This window comes from Episyrphus balteatus, chromosome 4 (genome assembly GCF_945859705.1).
Source record: "Episyrphus balteatus chromosome 4, idEpiBalt1.1, whole genome shotgun sequence".
Taxonomy (NCBI): Eukaryota; Metazoa; Arthropoda; class Insecta; order Diptera; family Syrphidae; genus Episyrphus; species Episyrphus balteatus.
This window is the reverse complement of record NC_079137.1, coordinates 61,249,085-61,276,421: the sequence shown is the minus strand read 5'-3', so window position 1 is coordinate 61,276,421 and position 27,337 is coordinate 61,249,085. Positions and strand designations below refer to the sequence as shown.

The 27,337-nt window shown below is 29.4% G+C and overlaps 1 protein-coding gene across 3 annotated transcripts; it reads right to left on the bottom strand.

Moving 5' to 3' along the window:
- LOC129919423 (melatonin receptor type 1B-A-like) lies at positions 1 to 26,183 on the bottom strand. 3 transcript variants are annotated; one of them, XR_008773068.1, is made up of 5 exons: positions 25,991 to 26,183; positions 9,886 to 10,170; positions 8,361 to 8,530; positions 461 to 1,260; positions 1 to 108 (listed from the first exon to the last, which is right to left on the bottom strand). XR_008773068.1 is itself a non-coding variant. In XM_056000291.1 (4 exons), exons 2-4 carry the CDS (start codon positions 10,151 to 10,153, stop codon positions 541 to 543), a joined length of 1,158 nt encoding a protein of 385 aa, XP_055856266.1. In that variant the 5' UTR covers positions 10,154 to 10,170; positions 25,991 to 26,183; the 3' UTR covers positions 276 to 540. The 3 variants fall into 3 exon arrangements, 2 of the variants coding, with proteins under 2 accessions (XP_055856266.1, XP_055856267.1); XM_056000291.1 differs by lacking the exon at positions 1 to 108 and having other exon boundaries at positions 276 to 1,260; XM_056000292.1 differs by lacking the exons at positions 1 to 108; positions 25,991 to 26,183 and adding an exon at positions 24,916 to 25,087 and having other exon boundaries at positions 276 to 1,260.
- Positions 26,184 to 27,337: the final 1,154 nt, after the last annotated feature.

The following is a 27,337-nucleotide window of genomic DNA, read 5'->3' as shown; positions in this document are numbered from 1 at the left end:
TTTTTTTTTTTTGTTAATTTAGTTTTTAACCATAAAGTATAAAAAATGTTATAATTTTTAAGTCTTCATCATCGCTTTTATGTTTGGGGAATATTTAAATGCTCCATTCTGTAGAAAATTTCAAAAATGTACTTGTATAATTTTTTGTTGTTGTTGTTAATTTTAATAAATAATAAAAATTTATTTTTTAATTTTTTTTTTAATTTTTGGCAAAATAGCATAGTTTTTAGTTAATTTTTTTTTTATTTAATTTAATTTTTTTTTTTTTTTTTTCAAATGGAACCCCAACAAAACATTCAGTTCGAAAATGAATAATATTTGAAAATATACACAAATTCCATATTGTTAATGTTTATCTTTTTTTTTGTTTAATTCATAAAGCTCATTCTTTTGCTCCCTAACATGCCTTTAAAAAGCCAGCGTTTATGATTTTTTTTTTGTTTAATTCGTTCAAACTCACCATATAATGACACGGATCGTAGATAAGAGTCTTAAAAGGATTTTTTCCAGACCACCACCTTATACCAATTAGGCTTCTGATCATAACTCATGAACATCCCTCTTATTCCAATAATGATGGCTGTTTCCAGCTCGTTGGGGGCTCGTATAAGAATACATATTATAACCAGGTATTATGTGTACCCTCACATCAGCGGACGGTCGACATCCTTCGGTACGTTGTCGTCTTGCCACAGATACAGTAGTCTTGCAACAGCAATAATGGAATAAATTAACATAAGCATTACGAAAATGTCTATTGGTCAGGCAATAAATGACATTATGGAAACACGATTTACTTAATCCAATCCAAAAAGTATTGTAAAATACTTTATTGGAAATGGTTGCAACCCAACCATAGGCCAAAACAATGCCAAATGGAAGCCAAAATGCAACAAATATAATGTAGCTATAGAAATTTGTTTTGGCCAAGTAAATATCTGAAGTGTATAACATGCTGGGTTTAAAGTTTTGAGATTTAACAAAACTCTTGGCATCAATTATGATCTTCATGTGGGTGTAGAAGGCTACAAGAATTGGTATTAGCATTATTAGAGCCATTACAGCTGCCTGATATGGAAGTGGTTGATTTTTTCTCTTCTTGCAGAAATCAAAGCTATCCTCGAAGAGGAATTGTCCTCCGGCAACCATTACTCCAACTAACCATAGAAATATAATTGAATTGGTGGTGCGGACACGATTGAACCAAGGTCGAACATCTTGTGGAGTGCAGAGTCTATTGTAGTTTTCAACCGCTGTCATCTAAAAAAAAAAAAATAAAAAGAAGAAGAAGAGAAAAAATTAATCAAATGAGCCCATTGTTGTGTTGCTCAAGAGCAATTTCATTTCGATAAGAGAGATATTAAATTTGTGATTGGTGGTTTAGGAATATAATTACACAACAAATATACAAACAGCAATAACAACCAAATCTATAAGCAAAATTTTTGTCTATGATGGCTATACCGTAGACAAGAATTTTGTTTGATTTCTATTAAACACTTAATACAACATCGAAATGTAAGTTTTTACCAGATCCACCTGATGCAAGCTAGTTTTTTTTTTTTTTTTTTTTCATTGAGAAAATCATGATTTTTTTTATTTTTATTTTATTTTTTGATAAGCAAGCTCTTATTATATTTTTTATTCTTATAGCTAAAGCTTAAAAGGCTTGAAAAGGCATTTTTTTTTTAATTTTAATTGGGTTGGAAACTATGTATTTCCTTTATTTTTTAATATAATGTACCTAAGCTTAATTTTGGAAGCGAATAAATTTAAGATTTTGTTTTAACATTAAGCTTTCTATTCAGCAAGTGCTACATTTAATAACTTTTACAGGGTAGAAAAAAACTAGGTTGCAATAACAAAATTATCATTTGAATAACACTGGTCAACAAAATTTAACTTTTTTTTACCACAAGATCCAAAGTATACTTTTCTAGTAGTTTTTAGGGTGCAGAATCCGAATCTGAAGTCAGAATAATTTGATTGGCCTCCGTTTTTGAAATATTACTGTTATAAAATGATAAAAAATGTCATTTTGGCTGTTTTTGAGGTTCTGTTTTTATGTGGGGTAATTCATTGTAAACAAATTTGTAACGGTGATTATAAGAACAGATATTCTTCTTTCAAAAACTGTTTAAATTTTCCCGATATCTCTTTTTTTGCTCGAGATATCTTAAGTTTCAGTTAATAAGCCAAAGAGAAACTAAACTTAATATAAAGTTTAAGTCATATTGGTCATAGAATTTTTGCCACAAGAGCCAAAATATACTTTTGGGAAGGTTTTTGGGTTGCTGAACTCGAATCCGCAGTCAGAAAAATTCTATTAGCCTCCGTTCTTGAAATATAACCGTTTAAAAAAAAAAACCTTTTTTCTGCATTTTATCACGGTAATATTTCAAGAACGAAGGCTAATAGATTTTTTCTGACTGTGGATTCGAATTCAGCAACCGCAACTTAAATTTTAACTATCTCGGGCAGCAAAAGAGATATCGGAAAGATTTAAACATTTTTTGAAAGAATAAGACCAGTTCTTATAGGCACCGTTACAAATTTATTCATAATGAATTGTCCCAAAAACGGAGGCCAATAAAAAATTTCTGACTTCAGATTCGAGTTCAGCACATCCAAAACTACTAGAAAAGTATATTTTAGTTCTTGTGGCAAAAACCTTGTTGACCAGTGTAATTATTGTTTCCTAGGATTTTCACAAATTCAAATAACCTTGTTTTACAAACATGTTTTGGTAATTTTCCACCCCAAAGACACGCTTTTGCCCCGACTAAATTTTGGTAATGAAATATTGCTAATTCATAAGTTTTTTGGGACAATTTGTTTTGTATTATTAAATTGAAAAATTATAGCACTGGTCACTTCTTGTGGACCGCAATTGCTGATATATTTGCTGGATGGGTATCAAAGTTTGATTTCGCTGTTAGTCGCTTGACTTGTTTGAGTTGCTGGCTTCTAAAAAATATTCTCGTGCAGTTATTGAGTATAGCGTTCAGGTGAGCAATTTTAGTTAGAAGTGCAACATATTGTTTTGAGAAATCTTTCACAAATTTTTTGCATAAAAAAAGCATTAGGTATTAAAAAAAATTATTATTAACTTTGTAGGATTTTCGGTTACACTTGTAACCTTATTGTATCCTCTTCCTCATACAACTCTAAATGTTTAAAAAAGTAATAGAAAGAAAGATTAATGCTTCGTAAATCAAGTCCAGTTACGTAAAAACAGAAAAAGTTTTTTTTTTTTAATTTCTCGAAAACGACAGAACATTTCCTTATCCTTTGACTAAAACTAATGAAAGCATTGTTTTAGTTAGTACTTACTTCTTAATAACATAAAATTTTGAAAAAAAAAAAAAAACTAGATCAACGTTTTTAATTTTGATTGGAGCAAAATTGACGAAGCTATGACTATTTTTAAACTTTTCACCACGAACCACGTGTTCAAAGTTGTTGCCCCCTGATAAACTCAAAACTATTGCCAGGCTTTTTCGAAATTTGGAACATTATTTCTGTAGGTACATACATAGTTTACAAAGTATTCATGGAGAGTTTGTATTTGTTGTTAATTTTTATTTTACAGTAACAAATGAAACGGTTTTTTTTTTTGCTAAAAATAGCATTTTTTCCTTAAAAGCGTTCAAAAATTGTGAAACATTGAAATTACAAAAATCCCTCTCACTCTCAGGGTTAACCAGAGAAAAATATTATTTAACTCTACTATATTCCAAGACACTTCCGAATAATTTTGGTTAAATATTTCGTCGTAAAAGTTTTATATAATATTCTTTGTTTTTAATAAGTAGGTATATTTTAACTATGTCGTCGCATAAAATTCACGAAAAAATGCCCTCTTTGGTGCAAATTATCCTTAACTTCCTCTTTAAAATAAATCATTACATCTTATATAATGCCCACTTTTCAACTATAGGATTTTTCTATGGGGATGTCACTTTAGTCGCCTGCGACATACGTTCACACGAGCTTCACCGCACGGCAAAAATCGACTCGTCAAAAGTCTCTATAAAATTTAAAAGTGTTAAAAGATAACCTACAGAACTTCGGTAAGAGTTTCGGTAAGTGAGCGTACAGATAGAGTTTAAGAGAACTTTCAAATAATTTATTCAACTGTTTTTACCAGCTTTATAGAGGAATGTGATAGGACCTTAATTGCAATTTATTATTGAAGCTTAAAAGAATGTTTCACTTGCTCCAAGGCCAAGTACTGGTTTTAGTGCCAAAAAAAATTTCGAGGCCTTACAAGCAATAAAATATGAAAATCTTTTTGATTTCTGCTTAATCAATCTTTAAAGTTTTTGACAAAGTAGTTTACATTTTTAGTTCTCATTTAACATTGTAGATACGGATTGACTTAAAAATATGTTTAAAAAATCATAAATTTGATAGAAAATATTATACAAATTATTATTAGCTTGGGCCTAATAATATGGCAAGCTGTGTAATCAAAACCAACATTACGATGATATACTGAAATTCAAAAACATTGGTTTTCGTCATGCCATATATGCCATATATATATACTCTATACATTACTGCTTAAATGTGTGAACGGATTTTCTTCAAATTTGGTACAGATGATATTTTTTATGGAATTCTGTAACTTGGTTCTTTGACTTTACATATATGTACATATATCTCTTTTAGAATGTACATAAATCTCCCATGCTAAATGCAGTTTTCTCAAAATCAGCGCCAACAATTTTGACCAAACTTTGCAAACGTAATAATTTAAAGCAATTCCAATAAAACTCCGCATAGTTTTGGTTTTCCTCAAACATCTCAAATAAAAAAAAAAAATGTGTTTTCGTTTAAAAAAAAATTGTCTATCATGTTGGGTCTTCCGGTATATCAACCAAATTTCTTAAAATTTTTTTAGAAATTACTTTGTTATCAGTCGCAAAGTAATTTACCAATAAAATAAAAACACAATAGTGTCGATTTCATTATCAAAAGTTACCTATCACCTTAGCCGATTATTTAAAAGAATTTATGATATTTAAATACACATATATGTAATTCACTGATTAGAATATTAAAGCATAGTATATAAGAAAGTTTTTTTCTTAAACAAACATCAGAGTAAGAATAGAACAGAAAGAACTGGCAACATTTTTTAGTTTTCACGAATATTGTTTTGAGCAACATCATCACTGATGAGAAATCAAAATTTATTATTTCTAATTGAACATAATAAAAACGTTGTATGTATTTTCTTATCTTTAATAATTCTGTTACTTTAGCACTGGCGATAAACGTTTTTGAATGTCTATAAAAACCATTTTCTTCCATAAATAAAGCGAAAACTTCTTTTAAATTACAAAATCAGGAATTAAGAAAATATAATTTTGAACCAACGGCATTTACAGGGGGGGGGGGGGGGTCACGGGGTCATGACCCTCCCGAAGAACTCAAAACTTAAACAAGAAATTGTTATGTGCTACCAAATTCTTTTGAGTAAGATGATTTTCAAAATGTCGAAGTTTTAGAACAAAAAAGTGGTTTTCGTCATGCCGTCCGTCAGTCCGTGCGTCTGTGCGTCCATCTGTACATCGAGCTAGGGCCTAAACGGATGGATGGATTTGCTTGAAACTTGGTACAGATGCTTTTTAGGTTATTCCCTAGGACCACTTTTTTTTATTTTTTTAATATCTCCTTTTAAACGCATATCTCCCATATAACGTTTTCGAGGTATTGCATCTTTCTCGAAAACGGCTCTAACGATTTTGATTAAATTTGATATACGTAATAGACTTATTGATTCTTACAAAACTGCGTTTTTAGTTTTTCTCAAAAAATGCGGAGAACGGAAATATGGCGTTGCCGTTTTTCAAAAATTGACATGTTTTTTAAGTTCATATATTTCATCAAAGCATAAGTCAATTTAATTCAAAATTTACAGACATCATAGGTATTGAAGTGTAAAATGTAAAAAAAATTAAAAAAAAAGTTTTTCAAAAAATATTTTAAAAATTGAATTTTCTTAACTTTCGATTTTTTTTTTGTTTTTATTTTTTTTTTCTCCACAAAATCTTAAATTTCCAATAGATATTTAAGATAAAGATAATTTGAACTACAAGAGCAAGTACGTGCGACCCAGTCGTGCATTTTATTTTGATTCGTTCGATAATACCTAAATATAAGGCACTGAGGCTACAAATTAAGCTGTGTTGTAGAGTTTTGTATGGATTTAAAATCCAAATATTTTTTGACTTAACCGATAATGATAAATATCTTAAAGCTGACGAAATCGGAGCCGAATATTGTAAAATCCATGGTAAGTGATCTAAAGCATTTCTTTAATTAGTATTGATGTTTGAAAACCGAAAAGATATCTACCCTAAAACTAGCAGAATTTTGTTTAATATCTTCTGTGACGCCAAAAATATTTTTTTGTCTTTACTATTTTGACAGAGGTATTTGAATCCTGTAATCCCCTCGTCTTAAATGAAATACAAATTCGCGTACAATTTTAAAACAAAATTTAAAAAAAAAATTGCATTTTCAAATGCAATTTTTTTTGCAAAACTTTGCGATTCGTTTGCCTGAGGTTAGGAAGACAATTAATTTGAAAGTTACCAGTGTTATTAAATAAAAATGATTTTTATTTTAACTTGTAAAATAATTCTGGGCTAGCGGAAAACAATGCGTTGGTTAAATGAGTTGTTTAAAGGCAAATTATTTAATCGAAGGACTTGTACATTACTAAGGATCGGGTTTCCATGCAAATGCATGTTTTTTTTAGGAACACCTTGGAAGCATGGCAACGAGTTATGTATACGAATCAGGAGATTTTCTTTATAATGGCAATCAATTGTTAGTGCATATTTTGCATTTGATTTCATTTTTTTTTCATATTTTGATATATTTTGGAAATAAATGCATGTTTCTCGTGCTTATTTTCACAAAAATGAGCAAAAATAACGAAATTAGAGGCTTGAAATTTTTAACTTAAAGTGACTGAAAGTCAATTAGAAAACGTAAGCAAATGCTGTACAAAACTGACAAACCAACGTTGTTTAAACTCATAAAAAAAACGATCAAATGATAAATTGAATTATTTAAGAGTAAATTTTCTGCAATTTTATTTATTAAAAAAAAAAACCCAATATTTCCAAAAAGTTACATCTTTGAACTCGGAATTTCATAAAAGTTACGTAAAATTTTCTTTTTTTTTATATTTTTAAAGAAATATTGATATTTTACAATTTCACGTGGCCTTAAATGCATATTTAAAGTGCATTATACATATTATTTTTAAGAGTATATTTTAAGCACATATTTTTCGTTTTTAAGTGCATGAAAATCCTATCCCTATAGATTACACTGTACTTTAAGGACAGGATGGTCTTAATTGGTCAAACTTAAGGCTAAACCCTAAACAAAAGCAAACGAATCACACAACGTTTTGGTTTGGTTATTCTTAGAACTCTTTGGAACTGTTCGATTCGAAATGCAAAACGAACGAACTTTAATATTTTTAATTCAAATAGCACATTTTCAAGTTTATGATGAAGAAATCCTGTATACGCCCCTGTTTTGAACAAAGTTTTTTTTAATGCTTATGGAATTATTAAATGGATTTCCAAGTTTCAAGGTTTTATCAGACCTTATGAAAATGTGAATGAAGTATCTAAGAAATCTGTTTATTTTTCTCTTAAAAGGAACAATTTCGGTAAAATTTACTAAATATCTATTTTTCATAAAAAAAAGGTAAAAAAGTTTTAAGGATTTCAAAAAGAACAACATTAAAAGTGCTTTTAATTATCTATTTCGAAGTTAAAAGAAGAAACAAATAATCACAATCATATACCATCATCAAATTCAATTACATTGTATTGACAATTACATTTACAATGTAATAAACAATAATGATTGCGTGTTTGACTTTGATTGCAAGGATATAATATCTATATCTATCAACTACAGAGCACCTCCTTAAATTTATAAGCAAATACTTATTACATCAACTCTAATTGACTTTTTCATTAAGTATAAGTTAGAGTTAAAATAACATTTATACAAAACACTTAACTAAATAGGCTAACACTTAAAGTTAAATGAAAACGCACATATAAAAGAAAAACAAAAAAAATTAGGCAAATTAATCAGGACAAAATATATTCTATACATTTACATATAAAGTGTGTTAGTGTAATGTATATAGTAGAGGCATTTAAATAGAACAGCGAAAATAATAAAACGAAATCTATTTTTATTACAAATACACACACATATCACACACTTTTTGATATACGACAGTGATATAGATAGGTACTTTTTGCAGGTTGCCACACTTATTTTTTTTTTTTTATTTATTATATTTTACTTACTGCCAATGATAAAATACTGACTAAAAAAGCACAAGTGGCTAGAAACCATTGCACTCTACACACTGATTGAGTGTCCTCAATGTCAGCTAAAAGGACGATCGTGGAAGCCGGCATCAGGACACTGGTAACTAATAAATCAGCTAGAGCTATGTTACCTATAAATGCATTTCCTGAAATAAAATTGTTTACATAGTTTGTTTGTTTTTTTTTTCTCTTTGTTGTATGTATGTTTTTTTTTTTATAAAAGATGATTTAATTATAGTTTATTGAAGTGTTTTTTGTTCAGAATTGAAGTTTTCAGTACCCTGCTTGGGACAGAATATTGGATGAAAAATTGATTTCCACCCGAATGGATGTTATTTAATTAAAATTCAGAAGTTAACATAAAAATTAAAATATAACTTTTTAATTTTAATTTAAAATATATATAAAATTACAAAAGTTTGTAGTTATCCATTAGTAAAAAATCATTTTATCATTCACAACCCTGCTTCCCAAAGTTTTAAAATATTTTAAGGGGGAAAACCCTCTGGAATTTTTTAATTTTTGCATTATTTTTTTTTCCCTAAAAATTTCATTTATCGATTGAAGAAACAATTTTATTAGTCTTAGCCTTGAATGAAGCCTCAAAAGACCCCAGATAGTCCCGAAACCCATGCGTTCCGAGCCTACCACAGTACAAAAACGAAAAATATATACGCATTTTTCTCGAAACACATTTTTTTCCCCGCCGTGCAACGTAACTCAAAAACTAACTTGAAATTTGAAGCAAATTAGTCTTTGAATCATTGGCCATTGAACCTGAATTTAATTTGTACAGTAAATATTTTTTTTAATTACTTCTTTGTAAGAAAAACAACTTTTTTTTCGTTTTTATGATTTCTAATTTTTATTTTTCATTTAAAAAAAATAATTTTAGGTTCATGCAATGCGTATTAATATCATCTAACGGAAAAAAATTCCCTTTTGATATAAGATGGTTTCCTGGACCTGTGCGTTGCAAGGCGCAAACTATAGAGGCGCCAACTTTGAAGGGCTTTAGAGCCGCCATTTTGTCATTTTTTGATTTTAAAAAAATTGTATCAATACTTAATAATGTCAGTAATATCTTGTTCTTTTAAAATTTTTAATAAGTGCTTCCAGTTTTTCATAAAAAATTATTGAAAAAGCTGTCGTCCAGAGGGTTTTCCCCCCTTAAATACAAAATATACGTAAAATTATTTTTATATAAAAAAAAAAAAATAATAAATTTAAATATTTTAATTAAATAAAATTAATATATTTTATAAGAAAGCGTTTATAAAATTTATCTAACAGAGAAAGAAAGTTTTATTAGATTCTATTTGCGTTTAAAAATACAAAACATATTTAAAGTTTAAAATAATTATACTTTTACTTTAGTTCACAATTTTTTAGTATATACGTACAATCTACTGTAAATTTCTTTTAATTTTAAATAATAAAAAATTATTACTTTTATAATTATAATAAAAAAAACTAGCAAACAAAATTGTTTAATTCTTACCTGCTCGTTTAAGATGATCCTCAATCATAATCGATGAAATCATAAATATATTTCCAACACTTCCTATCAAAGATATACATGATAATATTAATAGGCGTGTCATTCGAGGCCATTCTCCGGATAATGTTACAGGTGAAAATTCATGTCGCTTATAGTTATTATGATGGTGATGGTGGCTAATGGCGGCAAGTGCTTGGACAAAAATTGGTACATTTTCTGGTAAGGTATGATTATCGCCATACTTTGGCACAAATAAGGTGGTGTTCATTGAATTTTATTTTATAGCTAGAAATAAATGTTAAAAAAAGTGATTTAGAATTATATTCAAAATTGTATGTACAAAACAAATTCAAAATTTTTGAGATAAAAAATTTAAGAAAAAAATTATTATACTTTTTTAAAGCTTTCGTCGAAAACAACTTTTTTTTTAGAATCTATAACTTCGCTAGCAGCTTCTTTGAAGTAGCTTATTAGTATTTCAAGATTTAAAGAGTATATAAAAACTATGAGAACTATCCAAATTATTAGTTCCTGTAATAAGTTATAGAAGCTTAAAAAAGAATAACAACTAAAACACTGCTTGAATTTAAACATTTTTGTTTTTACTCTGTTTTAAAGTTACGGAAAAATAGTTTATTCAAATAAAAAGAAGCATACGTTAAAATCAATATTCCTCTTTGTTTTTAACTGTATTTTTATCATTGAATATTATATATACAAGCAGAAAAAAAACTCAACAAAACAAGCAGATTCGACATTAAATTAAACGGTTTTCTGCCTGTTTTTTTTTTTTTAAATCACTTCCGTCCTAAATTAAGCGGAAAAATCTTCTTAATTTTTTTAATGCTCAAATTTAAAAGAAAACCGCCTAATTTAAGCGGAAAATCATTTTGTTTTTATATATGGAAACATTTTAATTAAAATGGAAACCTTTCTGCCACTGGGGATCGAAGACACTGTAGTTGGGTCACTAGACGAGTGCTTTACCATCAGACCTTCTCACCTCTGGAAATAAGTTCGATAAACTGCAAACTAAAGCTGAAGTCTGACGATAATGTTTAAATTTTTATTTTTAACCAGTTTTCAAAATAAAAACTGGTAAAACTAAATGAAGTTCACCTAAAATTTTACAGAAGTATAGTGGATTCCACTTATTTTAAGCGGAAATCCTATTGTTTCCAAGTGGTGGGATTTAGCCGCTTGTAGCTCCATGTGACATTTCTGTTACAAACAAACAAAGATCCCAGAAAAGCTGTAAAAACTATATTTTTTTCTTCGAAATAGTACATCATATTTACCAATAATTTCACTGTGCTTGAAAATGCAACTTTTTTACCGACAGATGGCGCTCTTATCTACTAAAGAAAAACCTGCAATTGGGTGAGGCTAATCACGTGGGTGAGGTAGCGCAGTGCGTAGTGTACTGGCTTCTGAACTCTAGCCATAAACACTTGGTGGTAGCACCTTCAAGATGTTGTTGTTGTTCAAAAATTATAATGATAATACGAGTATGTTGAACACGATGGCGTCCTTAGTTTTTCAAAGTTGGCTCAGTTAAGAAAGGTTTTGGCCTTTGAAATTTTCTGTTTTAAGCCAAAAAACATCGAAAAGCCCTATAATTATTTAGCATTTATTGGTTTTTTATCGACGTTTATGGATCAAATATATGGTCTTTTAGTAGAATTACAGTTTGTAGAAGATATTTGATCAGTAAAATGACTATTTTGAAACGTTTAAACATACATGTTTGACAAAAAACTATTTTCTCTTACTCTTTGCAAAAAAAACTTCATATTTTACTCAGTTTTTCTTCAAATTTTATTATTTCACTTTTATATCTTATAACCAGAAAAATGACAATATTTTGATGTTATTTCCTACAAAAATCAATAATTGGCAGTTAATTTGTGTAAAAACTACGAAACTTAGAAAAAATAGATTTTCTGTATAAACTAACGGGGTTTTATTTTTGGATTTTAGGAAAGTGTCTAAAAATAAATATAAGATAGTATATTTTTTTAATTTTTACATTTGTATACAAAAAAATATTATTTTAAAATTATTTTTCTCACCTTAAATTTCAGGCCAGGCTGTTTCAGACATTTTCAAAAAAGTTATATTTTAACAAATATTATTTTTTTTCTTTGAAAATTGAATTTTTTGAAAATGGATCATTGCATTTTCCTGAAATTTTGTTTTTATGTGTCAATTAATATTCTTTATTATAAGCATACCAATTTTTTTAAAAGATATTTTTAATATGTATTTCTACACGAGTATGTAAAAAAACTAAAAAAATGGCTCAAACAATTTCGAAAAGTTTGTCAATCAATAAATTCAATTCTATTATATGGAACCTAGGTCAAACACGTACACAGCCTTGAGACTGATGCTAAATTAAAGTTGAAAGCTACCCTTATAAAACGTGTTAGTTTTCTGTCTGAATATTTGTTTGACTGCTATACAAGGCAATGGTTTAAAAAATTATATTTTTATTTAATAGCTAGAATCTTAGTTGGCAAAACACACACATTTTATTTAATAAATATACTCAGAACCGTTTTCGAAAAAAGCAGGTTTTTGTGAATTGTTTTTTCCAAATTGATTAGTTGTTTTCAAACTTACCAGAAAATAAGCAACACATACCTAAAAATACGCACAAGAATTTGAAAGTTATTTAAAAAAAAAAGGTAAAGGGTCTAGATATTAAAAGAATGAGATGTGCCTTAACTTTGAGCAGGAGTGTATATTTTAAAATAAAGGATTCAAGACTGGCTCTGCGATACATTTAATACAAATATTCGAATAACCATTCAAAATTTTTTAACTTTTTTAATTTTTTCTATAGACAAAAATGTTACGCATACACCACAGTGACTCACATCAAAAGTTCATTTTAAAGAAAAAAAAAAAAAAACCTACCTTTTAAATTGTATAGTAAACCTATAATAAACAGAAGACAATTTGTGTTCAGTGTACACTTTAATTCTCAGTCCAAAGAACCAATTTATTTATGCTCAATTGAATTTAACGATTCTTAAACAGAATTCATTCATTGTTAAAAAACCACACATTTCCTAAGCTCAAAATCCTTGTGTTCTTCCACTTAATTGAAACAAATTTCAGTTAGAAAAAAAAGTCCTTCGAGCAAAAATAAACTTTTAAGAAAAAAAGAAAATAGCTAGTAGGAATCCAACTTTGATTGGACTTTTGTCCTTGTGAATAACCTCCACACATTCATACTACGTAGTAGATACCTTCTCCGTTTACGAACATACAATTAAGAGTTTTTTTTTTTTTTTTTTTTGAAGAAAACTGCTTCCAGAGCTTATTCGATTTCTATCTCTAATGGATTTAATGGCTCATCGATTATTATAAAACCCTCAAAGACGTATAAAAACGTATAACAAAATGTTGTTCATGTGATATCTTAGTCAATATAGTAGTAAAACATTGTTGGCAAAAGCGATGAGCTTTTATTGATAAAACCAAGTAAACTGGGTTAACTACTTTTGATAACAATCACCAATTACAAAATCCTATCTATACCCTACAACCCTGAGAACCCGCACAGTTGTTTTAAAGTGTAAGTGTTTTCCCTTATTTCAAATAACACCTTAATGGGTATGGTAAGGCCATTAAATGTGAATGACGTTGATGACAAGTCGAATGAAACCGGTGCCGGTGCGGTGTGTAGGTAGGAAAAAAAAAAATAAATTTCAATTTAAAACACCTCTCAATCACTAACATAGAGACAAACAACATTAGCCCCCGCACTTCCGACTCCATATCCTTACACACACACACACAAACATTTGTACTATACCTGAAGTCATTCACCTGTATAACCGGGCCAATGAAGCTTTGATAATGTCTAATAAAATCTCGCAAAATATTTTTCCATCGACCGACACCAGCGCAACCTTCCAAAAGGAAGTGGGATACCTATGTAAATTGACGCACCCACCTCTATTTGGGCGTTCAAAGGACTTTTTTCATATTTATTTTGTCCTTTTCTGTTTTTTTTTTTAATAAATTTCAGTTATCTATTGGAAAATTGGAAAGAAGGAAAAAAAAACAACACAACATTCATGTGTACTACACGTGTTGAATATCCTCAGGTGGATACGAATTTGTGGGCGAGGAAGTGAATGAAGCCTTGATATTTGTTTGCCTATATTTTTTAAGTAAAACACCTAAAGCATGGGCTAAAGGAGCTTCGTGGGGGTAGCAAGTAGTTTAGGTGTGGTGGTGGTGGTAGCCCCCTTTTATCGTAAAATGTCAACATAAGCCCAGACGAGGACGAAACCTATTAATGAAAATGTTAGACTTACTATATTATAAATTGTATATCTATGTGGGTGCAATATTGTGCATGTTTTAGGATCGTGTTTTTGTGCAGAGGCGAGGTATAAATGTGGGAGAGAGGAAAAGGACAATTAGGACAGGTTGTTTGCAAAAACCCTGTGTGTGCGGCTATGTAAACGAAAGCAAGTAAAACAAAACATAAAAATAAAAATAAACCCGGGAAGTTAAATAGGTTATCGTTAAAATCAAGGCTCGGTTTGGCATTCGGGACATAGGGACTAAAAGGAGGGAGTGTTTTTGAAAAAAAAAAAAAATGTTAAAATGAATTACAAATTAAATGCATGACTTGGTTGCATGTACACAATTTTCTTGATTGATAGATATTTGTTTGAAGCTTGATAGAAATTTATTCACTGGAAATAAATTTCTTATTCTGACGAATTTTAAGATTAGGTTATATTTTTTTGTTATTGATAAATATGTCAATTTGTTCCGAAAGAGATATGTTATACTGACATTAATTTTGGATACCTACGATAAAAGTGAAACACCAATGTATGCTTTTTGAATTTGTGTTTTATAATCAAAACCTAATTTTTAAATCAAACATCCTCTAGATGCAAAATTTAGGACATTACAAAATAGATTTTAGCAAATAAACATTATTATCCAAAAAAAAAAAAAAACCGACTTCAATGGACCGAAACTTGGATTTATGATTTTCTTATAAATTCTGTAGTTAAAACTGGATGAAATTGAAATGGGATCATATTGTAGAAGTAGAAATATCAAAATTGATTAACTCAGACCAAAGATATGAGGTAAAAAACATTAAAAAATAAATTACACGACTGGGGTTGCACGTACTTGCTCTTATGGTAAAAGTTACTCTAATGTTAAAGCTTTTCATTGAACAAAATAAGGTATATGATATTTTCACGGAATTTCATAAGGGGAAAAAAAATTCTTTGTTTTATAAATAATTAAATACCTTTTTAAATGATCTCATACAAAAAACTAAGTATGCCATTTTATTTCTTGTATAAAAAGGAATTTAAAAAAAAAATTTTTTTCGAAAATCGTTAGAACCGTTTTTAAAAAAAAATAATTTTTTATATATAAAAAATTTCTAACAAGTAAAAAAAAAAAGTTGGTATGCCATTTTGAAGAAATAAATAATTTACACATAAAACCGGAATTTCAAAATTTTTTACTAACCCGTTTCCAAAAAATTGATTTTTCAAAAAAAAATTTTGAAATATTTTTTAAAAATTCAAAAATGTGTTTTTTGAAAAATTTAAAAATTTTTTAAATAACTATAGTTTAAACGTTTCTGTACAAATGGTCGAAATATGTTTTGTCGTTTACGAGAAATTCATAAATCAAAAAAACCATTCTATGGCAGGTATCGTTAATAACGTTTCAAAAAATATTTTTTTTATTTCCAAAGGAAGCTTTTATGTGTTACACTACACACAAAAATTTTAGTCAAAATCGTTAGAGCCGTTTTTGAAAAAAAATAACTTTTCTATTTCCGTTATATGAAAGGTACCGTTAGTTTTGGTCCTAAAAAAAAAATTTCAATTTGTCCTCAAGGGAATCACCCAAAACTGTTAACTACCAAGTTTGAAGGAAATCGCTCCATTAGTTTAGGTGGTAGCTCCAGGTACACACAGACAGACAGACAGACAGAGGTGCCGTGAAATAACGTCGAGCGAAATAACGCCGAATTCCAAAATTCGGCTTTATTTCACTTTACAAAAGCGAAATAAGGCCGAATTTCAACATTCGGCCTTATTTCACAATGATAAAGTGAAATTACGCCGATTCGGCGTTATTTCACTTTTTCAGTGAGGAAAATCCTGCTAAGTGGAGCTTAAGAAAAATTTCTATGTAACCACCTGCAGTCAGTTTGGTATTGAAATGCCATATTTTTGGCACAGGGACATAAGGCCCATGGAATAACAGCCACTATTATTGTGGGGATTACATCCCGCTTGAGTGAGACATAAGTTCCAAATTAAATGTGGGGCTTATGTCAAACTCAGGTTGGACAAAAGACCCACAAAGGATGGGCGTTATGTCTCACTAACAAAGAATTTACAAATTATAAAATTATCTCCCAACTGAATAACTGTATTTGGAATAGTTACATAATTCGATTTTGCACTTATGTCCCACCTTATTGGCAAATAAGCCGATTCAATAGTGTATCCAATCAAGGGGATTGCAGCAGAGCAGCATGCTCTCAGCCTCCAAAAATATTTCACTGTTTATAAACCTAAGTATCTTGGGTTTTATTGTTTTATTTATGTGTATACCAAACAACAAAGATAGGTATGTTTGTGTTATAACTTGGCAAACGCGAAGTGAAAAATAAATTCTTACATAAGAATCTATTTAATTTTTGGAACCCAAACGCGAAGCGGAAAAAAATTTTGCCCACGGGAGAATCAATTTTGAGGTGTGAAAATAAAAATTCGCGCGAATTTTTATTTTTACACCTCAAAATTGATTCTCCCGTGGGCAAAATTTTTTTCCGCTTCGCGTTTGGGTTCCAAAAATTAAATAGATTCTCATGTAAGAAATTTGTTTCCGCTTTGCTTTCCACCAATTAAAACAGGTGGGATCTATTTGTTTCTTATCATTATCTTATTCAAAGTTTTTTTTGCATTTAAAGACTCTGGAACAAAACGCGAATAAAATATACCAAAGTTATAATTGTTCATTATTGTTTTATATTTCGAAAAGCTTGGGGCTTATGTCCCACTTAAATGAAAAATATATGGAGCTTGTCCCACTCAAGTGGGATATAATAATTAAATTAAATGTCAACCCACTCAAGTGGAACATAACTCCCATAAATAAAAAGTTGATGCTATATCCCTGGGCCTTTTGTCCCTGCGACATTTTTTTGTACCTTCTTGAGACTAATCTGTTAATGAATAAATAAGAGGCACATAAGACAAAAAACTTTTTTTGGAACCTATGCCTCGCTTGGATGGACATAAGTCCCAAATTGGTATTGGGGCCATTCTGCCTTAATAAATTAGGGCCTTATATGCCTTTGAAAATAAAAAAGGTTAGCATTTTAATATACGGGTTAACTTAGGTCCACTTCTTTGCTCACTTTTCTAGCATTCGGCCTTATTTCTCACTTAGGACTCGGCGTTATTTCACTTTGACAAAGCGCAATAAGGCCGAATGTTGAAATTCGGCGTTATTTCGCTTTTGTAAAGTGAAATAACGCCGAATTTCAACATTCGGCGTTATTTCGCTCGGCGTTATTTCACGGCACCCAGACAGACGGACAGACAGACAGACAGAATTACCGGACCCACTTTTTTGGCATTCTCCATCATCGTAATGTCATGTAAAATTGTTATCTCGAGTTCGATTTTTTTTACGAATCCTAAACTTGCCCTATAGTACCTATATCGCAAGTAAAAAAATGCAGACGAATAAATTACCTCCTCGTTTTGGAAGTTGGTTGAAAAGAAGTGTTCGGAGCTCATAAGACTTGTATGTTACAACCTAGTTTTTTCTTCCCGATTTGCCTGCGATTTTGTTTGAAACTTTTTTAGTTATTATTCACTTCACTTCTGGAAAAATTTATATGACAATTAATGAATAACTTTTTCCAACTTTTTGTTTTTTATAAAAAGATGAGTATATGTGGGGTATACGTAACTTTTTTTTTCTATAAAAAAATTGAAGCGGTTGTAATACAGTCAAATAAGGTCAAAAAATGGGTAAACCTCGGAATGAATGCTAATAGAAATTTTTTTTTGCTCAAAACCTTCGTTTTAGCATTCTATAACATACCCCAAAAGTCTAGAAAAATCTCATGTCCGCAAGTTGAGATTTTCAAGGTCAAAGCGCGAAATGGAGATTTTCAAAACTAGCAAAAATAGACGATGGTATTATATACACATATGATACATGATTTCAAGGTATTTTTTAATGCTGATTCCAAAAAATCTAAAATCAAGGCAAATCTGATCATCTCTGAAAAAAGTTATACCTGTTTTTCATCTGTCAACCCATATTATTATAACAGTTGCTAAAATCAGTTGCTCAGAGACGTCAGATTGCACGACAAAAATGAAAAAATTACAATTTTTTTAAAAAGTGTGTTCAAAAAAGTCTCTTTATAATGGTGTAAATACATTTTTTTTTTTATCGTGAAAACAATATTCGAATTCCTCGGAAAATTCTACATCATTTTCATTCAAGTTTTCTCTATAAAATATGAGACATAAAAAAGTTCTAGCGGCATGAAAAAGTAGAAGCCAAATTCGCACCCGTGTTCGCAGCCTACAAAGGGTTAATATTATTCGAACTTCTTACAATTTTGACTATTTGACCATACATAAGGTTAAATGTTATAGTTGACATATGTAGCTAATGTATGATCAACTAATCAAAATTGTAAGAAATTCGACGAATGTTTAAGAAAATATCGTCGGCATCATAAGGAAACCTCGTAACTCCATCTTTTTTCAAAAATGGCTTTTGAATGCTATTTTTTAGAATATATGACAGCGGAGCAACCCAGAAAATTTGAAGTCATTTTGCTCAGCACTTTACTCCAAAAGTACTCTCTACTTTTTCGTCTCTCCTGTAAAATTTTGAGTTTGTGAGTTACGAGGTATCCTTATGAGGCCAACGTAATTCACACATTTTGTGTTGATTTTTTCTTTCTTCGTTCAAATCAACATCAACACTTTAACAGGGTAATCCTTTATTTTACCTAGGTGACTCGTGACTTTACAGAGGGAACCCGTGTTTTTACCAGAGCGATCCGTATTTTAACATATGAATAAATATTTGAAAGCCTTAAATGAAAAATTTCCATTTTGGCAGTTTTATTTTTGTACCCGTCACACTTGGATATTAAACCAGATTAAGGGATTTCAGAAGCTCTAAGACACTACATTACAAATGATTTGTTTTACCCAATTGTAGGTTTTTAGCATATCATCGCCAGAGACTTACAATTTTACTAGCCCCTCCAAGTACATGGTATAAGAAGAGAAGGTATGATAATTAGAGTCGCAATTTTACAAATTAGAGTAATAAGTTCTTGACGTTCAATTTGGCAAAGTCAAAAGCAACAACAATTTCAATAGACCAGCTGTCAAAAACTTAGGAAGCCATTTTTATTTCATCTGACAGTTCTCGATATACCATTACCAGTTATACCATGCTCTAAGTATTCTATTGTTATTCTTTTCTTTCAGATTTTTCTCCGTACTCTATTGAATACCAACAATTCGTTGTAATATCCTAAAGGGTATTAACCACTTACACAATTTTTGTTAAAAACGAAAAGTACAATTTTCTTCTAGAACTGCGGAACTTTTAGAAAGTGAGGGAGAACTGTGCAACAGTATGTTTTTTAACTTGGCATTTTATTATGAAAATAAAACATAAAAGTTCCATTAATATTGTAACCTTTTATGTAGTCATAAAATTACATGCAATTATTGTTAACTCTTTAAGAAGATAACATGTTTTTTTATATTTTATTTATTTATCCATTATGATTATTAGATCGTCCTTAAATATTTTACAATCTACGCTCATAAAACTTTGTATAAATCTTGTAAAAAAATATATGCGGTTTTCGTCTGTTTACCATAAAAAAGGCCTCTGCCATATCAACAATTTTGTCATAAAAATGTTCGTCACACATACATACATCAAAGTCGACCAACAGCGCACAATTTTCTTTATCGGAATAATTAAATAGCATGCAATATCCTTTTTTTACAACACAAAATAAAAGGTTTCCACTTTTGTATGTTAATTCTATTCCAAGGATAACAAAATACCTCTCGCACACACAAACAAAACCTTTAAATTAAATTGAATATGCAATTTATGCATATAATGTATGTAATTCGCTTAAAACATTCAAGCAATTATTTGATCAAGGAAAAAAAAAAACTTACACAATTTATGGTCGTAAAAGTATAGAAAATAAATTTGAATTTTTCTCTCTTTTACTGGCTTGCATTCAAAGAGACATTAATGTAATTGACCCAGATTAAAAGCATTCTGATGACCCAGAAAAAAAAAAACGGAAAATCAACTTCTCCACAGTTTGCTTTATTAGATTGCACTTTTATTTCTTTCTTATTTTTTGCTTAATTATTTTGTGACATTTTTCACTTAACATATTAAAAACCAATGTGTAAGATGGCATAAATTGAGAGAGTTAAGTATTAGCTCTTCTTACAACAAATCCCATTATACACACTTTTCACATTTATACCAACAAGCTCCTTGTGTTGACATCCTAAAAAATTATACGAGTATGGTATTATTGGTCCTTATATAGTATTCTCAAGAGAATTTTAAGAGCTAGAAAAATGACACCATTGAACCGTATTTTTTAAGTGCGAAACGTTTTATGTGCTTAAGTAGAAAATGCTGCTCGTGTTATGTAGGGTTTATTTGACGTGTTGAAAAATGTATTTATAACTCAGAATAATAATGCTAGCTTAACAAAAAAAAATTAATAAAAATAGGAAATAGAAAAAAAAATCAGTTAGAAGAACTCATTAGAATTTTACATTTGGATTTCAAGAAGTAAAGAAATTCAAGGGATCTAAAAATATAAAAGAAAACATATTAATATTAACCCAGTAACCTTGTTGATTCTAGGAAGACCGTGCTGATAGTTCAGATAGTTTTGGTGGTTAATAGTAATGGCCAACGAACTTCCCAAATTTTTGTAGTCGAGACTCCAGGTACAAAATGCAATATTGCAAAAATTAAAATAAAGTAAGAAAACATCCGAATTTTCAGTTTTTTGCAATTCAAGCATAAACTTGTTATTTACATATACGTTTTAATAAACTGCCTTGAAGTTGATAAAGTTAAAAACAGTTTGTGCCTAAAACCACCTATGTCTGCTTATAATCGAATAACTTATATTGATTTTAGTACAATACTCGTCAAATTTGTTCATTCAGTGTAGAATTTATCACTTCAAAAATTCAATAAGTTAGGTACAATTTTCTTTGAATGTAAATTGAACATCCCAACAAGCATTATCCCTTCTATAAAGCTTTACAGGAGCTTCATTACCACCTGTAAAGCTTTATAGAAGCAAATTTGTTAGTCGGGATAGACTCTAAGGAAAACTAAATATTTTTTTACATCAGAGGTGATCTAGCATTTTGAAACAAAATGCACAAAACTAAAATTGAGATTTGGTTCAATTAAAGTTCTTTAATGGTGTGAATATGCATTTTTCTATGGATATGAATTGAAACTTCAGTCATGACGTCATGATGGATCAATAACGTCCGGTGACGTCGTTGTAGCCGTTCTTTTGGTTTTTATCGGCACCTAAAACCAAAATTTCAAAAATAATGCCCGATTCACAATATTGCAAAAAGACGAGACTAAATTTTCCTTGACGATTTTAAAAATTTCCATATAATGAAAATATATGAAACAATATACAATATTCCAATTCTCGTGCGTTGAAATTCCGAAAATTTTAAAAAGGAGGCACGAGACGACGATTTTTCGAAAATGAAATTTTAATATTAAAATATTTTAAACAGCTTATATGGATAAAAGTTTTCATAATTTCTAAATTCGAGTTAGCCTAGCTGATAAGGTGAGTACCTCTTAATCTTACCGTCCGGAGTTCGATTCTCAAAAATATCGTTTATTTATTTTTGTTTACTTTAATAAAAAATCGCAGTATTGTGAATTTCCATACGATTTTAAAACGATTTTTTTTTTAATCGAAAACGTTCAGAAAAAACGCAACCTCTCGTCTCGTCACGTCGTCTCGCAATATTGTAAATCAGGCATAAATTCAATATCACGTTTTCGAAAAATTACAAAAAATAAAAATAATTTGTACTAAATTTGAAGAAATTCCGTCCAACAGTGAATTTTGAAGCACTTAATTAAATTTGGCATTTACCAACGTTTACAGATTTAAAACACCTCAAAGCTATTTTTTTTTCGTTGGAGAAAATAAATTCTGAAAAATATTTTGCCAATCGCTATGCTTTCCTTTGTCCCTAAACACCCACTAAAAAATAGCTTTTTATTCTGCTTCTTGCTAAATATATAGTAAAATATTAATGTACGCTTTAATAAATCTTTGATAATTGTAAAAACACAAAACTTCCCTAATATAATTATTTCTTAATGAGCCAAATGAACATTTTTTTTAAATTATTCGTATAGAATTATATTTGGAATTTCTGTACGAGTCTTATAATTAAATAATAAAAAAAATGACTTCTTATTCTCGTACAATGTTATTTTTACTTGCTCTATAGGGCAAGTATTGGTTTCGTGTAGAAAAATAAATTAGAGGTTTTAATCAAAACCAACATTACAATGATGGAGAAGATCAAAAAAGTGATTTTCGTCATGCCGTCCGTCGGTCTGTGCGTCTGTGCGTCCATCTGTTCATCGAGCTAGGGCCTAAACGGATGGATGGATTTGCTTGAAACTTGGTATAGATGATTTTTACGTAATTCTCTAGACCAGTTTTTTTTAATTTTTTTAATATCTCCATTTTAACGCATATCTCCGATATTACGTTTTCGAGGTATTGCAATTTTTTCGAAAACGGCTCTAACGATTTCGATTAAATTTAGTATAGGTAATACTCTTGATCTCTGGTTACTGCAGTTCATTGCACCAAACAAAAATTGATATCTTTTGTGTTTCAAATCACGTAAAAATTGAAAATGTATTAAAATATTTGTGTTTCAAATCATCTCAAAATTGGTACCTATCTTTTTGTGTTTCAAATCATATTAAAATTGTTAAAACGATATTATTTTTTGAAATTCAAGATAAATTAATATAATAATCGTTAACTTGGATAATTGAATTTTGTGTTTCAAATCACGTTAAAATTGAAATTGTATTAAATTATTTGTGTTTCAAATCATATCAAAATTGGTATCTTTTGTGTTTCAAATCATATTGAAATTGTTAAAATGATATTATTTTATGTAATTCCAGATAAATAAATATAATAAACTTTATCCTTAAATTGGATTATGGAATTTTGTAAACCTATAAATAATTATTAACTTATTACTACATATATAAAATTATTACTACATAACATATATACAAAAAAACTTGTTACTTTTTTATATTCTTTCATTTATATTCTTTTTAAAACTAAGCGAAATGTCATTTCAGGCAGACGACAGAATAGCCATGTCATTATTCTTAAGAAAAGAAATTTGTGAAACAAAATTTTATGAAATAAAGAATTTATCTATCTATCTATCTATCTACTCTTATTGATTCTAATAAAACTGCGTTTTTAGTTTTTCTCAAAAAATACGGAGAACGGAAATATGGCGTTGCCGTTTTTCAAAAATCGACATCAAAGCAAAAAAGAATTTTCTAAATTTAGTTTTTAAACTTTCGATTTTTTTTTTTTAATTTTTTTCTCGACACTAAACAAAATCTTAAATTTCCAATAGAAATATCTATATACATAGATAAAGATACTGTGAACTACAAGAGCAAGTACGTATGACCCAGTCGTGCATTTTATTTATTTTCACAAACGTTTTCGAAAAGATTACTTTTCATCTTCATCTTATAACCTCAAGATGAAAAGTAATCTTTTCGAAAACGTTTGTGAAAACAAAAACAACATTGTACGAGAATAAGAAGTAATTTGTTTTATTATTTAATTTTTTTTTAGAATATTAGATAGGTAATAAAAAAATTAAAATTTTTCACATAGAACAAAATGTTACGTATACACCACAGTGATCCACAAATGTTTCGATTTATAACTCTACGAACTTAGTAGAAATTGTTTATGTAATTTTTTCAAGATAAAGCTAACTTTAATACACATCGACAAGAACAGATAAAAAGTCGTTTAAAGTGTTTAAGGCAAAGGTTTTTCGGGTATAATGTTCGATCAAAATGTGGATTGGTGAAGATTGTAGGAGAAGGTTCAACCATAGATGTTTTTCATTAACATCGAGCTTATTAGAAAGCTGAAAAAACAACCACTCAGAACTCTAAAAACTAGGTATATTTTTTTGTACACCACTCAGTTAGTAAAGGTAGTAAAGCTGCAAACAAGCTTGAAACACTAGTTGTATTTATCCTAACAACATCAAACAGTTCAAAAATTTTTTTTCAAAATTTTGAATGAGTAGGTATTGATTAAGATAAGAGTGAATCACTTATAAAATAACCCAATAGTTCTTTTATATAGTCTATATAACTCCCAAGAGGGTTTGTTTTCACTAAAAAATTTAACGGCAAGTATAATGAAGAGGAATAATTTCAGAGTAATTTCATTACAAAAATAAAGCTGGCTAAACTCTTTTGATAAAAAAATATCACTGATATAGAGCAAGTGGAATGCATTGTTCAGCGAACGTAAAAAGTAGAGCTAAGATTAGACCCAAGTAACTGATGGAGCTGATAATGAAAAACCCTTCACAAAAAAAAAGCTATGAATAATAATAAAGTAAGTGAATAATAAAAAAGTTCAAACCATAAATGAATATTAAATTTTCCACATTTAGATTAACTACCCCTCTGTTTAAGTGTGAACTATTGTATGCACTTGAAATTCATTTAATAAAGTTCAACTTAAAGAACCTAATTTAAACATAAATCATACCTACGACCTTTAAGTTCATAAAAATAAAAAATAAAAAAAAACACTTTTTACTGCATTAAAACCTTAGGGTATTTCACTCCAAATCCCACTGCGGTTTGTCGTATAAGCCACTTTCTGTGTTTTTTTTTTTGTAATTTTATTTCCATATTTTATTTGATCTGTAAAAATCCACTCCCACAGGACACATAAATTTTATTTGAACAAACATTTTTTCTTTTATATTCACGTCAACCACCACATGTCGTAGTTCACTCAGGCGTATACGTAATAAAAAACAAAAAACACAAACAAAAACCAACAAAATTAAATAAATGAATGATAAGAACTCTTAGTCAATATTCTATTTTGTGACGAGTAGATATAATATGTATCGAATGGATGATCCTTTGTGTTTATCCAGGGCGTGGTTGTGTTCGACATCAAATTAAGAAATACAAATCAATGCATTTCTTAATTTTTTTTTTTTGCTGTTCGTTTTTTGTCGTAATCCATTACACATTTTCATCATCACACATTTCGCCTACGCACTTTAACTTTATATTGTATAGAATCTATGTTGTTGTACATCGTATACATAAAATCCTATCGTCACCGTCATCACCGTTGATGTTGTCGTCAGAAGTCGCAAAAAAAAAAAAAATCCTGGCTAACTTAGGTCAAAAAAGGGTAGGACGAGGGGAAAAATCACAGGGAAAAGTTGTTGTGATGATTTCATTTTTCAACCCATTGTCTGACCCCACTAAAAATCCCCATCAACTTTTCCTTAATAGAGAAAGTGTGAGATGATAGAGAAAAGGGTGTTGAGATCAGAAAACTAGTTATTAAAATAATTGTTTTGCATTTCATGAAAAATATAAACTGTTTTCTCTCTAAATGAATATAGTTAGAATGCAAAAAGGACGAATCCTTGAGTTGTGATACATATTCATTCATCATCTGTCGAAAGCCGACTAATTGTGGAAAGTTAATTTGTCATCAAATAAACAGCTGGAAGTTTCTTTAATCGATTCTGGAAATCACAGTCTTTTCCAGGTCAAAGGATAGACGACACGAAGGAAATGTGTGTCCTTAAAACAAAAACATACACACACACAAACAGAATTCTATGAAACTTTAAGAAGAAAAATTAAAACTTACCCTTTGTTCTCTTATGGATGATGAAGTTTTTTTTCTTAAATAAAAAAGAAAACTTCCAATAATCTATCCTAAGATTTTTTTATTGTTGCTTTGGTTTTTTTAAATCACTCACTTTTTCACTTATTATTTTTCCCTTTAATTGTTAACAAATTTAAGAAAGAAAAAAACTTTATGTGTGCTCCAAAAAAATAACACAACTTACTGCACTGAAATATTTGGAATGAATGAATGATATGAGGACAATGATTTTCATTGATACACACAGGACAGGCCGTCATCAAGGAGCAAACACCACGACTTTTGAAGTAAAAAGCTTTTCTCTCCTACTTGCTCCCAATATTCCGATTTTCTTTTTTTTTTACAATTAACTTTTTTTCTTGTTTTGAGAGTAAAAATTTATAAGGATTAAAGGAGTTTCCTGGTTGTTTTTTGTTTGTGAGGAAAAATCAATTTTTGAAACACTTTTCGTTCACTTTTTTTCATTTTTTCTGCTTTCAAAGGATAATAAATTAAATTTGGGTTATTTCAAGTGGGTTAAAGTTTTTTTTTTTGTTCTCAGAGGAAGTTTAACAAAACATTGTATACCCTTTTGGGAGTAAATATAAATTGTTTGACCGGCTTTTACTCTTTGTCTTTTGTCCTTTGAAGCTAAATGGGGGTGAATGACGCTTTTGTGAACCTCCTAAAAGTCGAAAGTCGAACTTAAAAGGTTAAAGCTTTCACACATTAATTTCCGATTTGAAAGTTTAAAATTGTTTGCAGGGAATTTCCTTAAAGCTTTATATATCATTCGAAAAAGCTTTTTTTTATAATTACTTCTAGTTTTTGTTTTCGAACAGTTTTCTAAATTACTTTTCAACTATGTTGACTAAAAATGTTTTGCATTTACACACGAGGGCGTTGTTGTCGCCCTGTCGTCTTGTCATCTTATAGTCTTTACGTCTTGTCGTCTTCTTGTATTGTTGTATTGTTGTATTGTTGTTTTGTGTATTGTTGTATTGTTGTATTGTTGTATTGTTGTATTGTTGTATTGTTGTATTGTTGTATTGTGTATTGTTGTATTGTGTATTGTTTTATTGTTGTATTGTTGTATCGTTGTATTGTTGTATTGTTGTAATGTTGTAATGTTGTATTGTTGTATCGTTGTATTGTTGTGTTGTTGTATTGTTGTATTGTTTTATTGTTGTATCGTTGTATTGTGTATCGTTTTATTGTTGTACTGTTGTATTGTTGTATTCTTTTATTGTTGTATTGTGTATTGTTATATTGTTGTATTGTTGTATTGTTTTATTGTTGTATCGTGGTATTGGGTGTTGTTGTATTGTTGTACTGTTGTATTGTTGTATT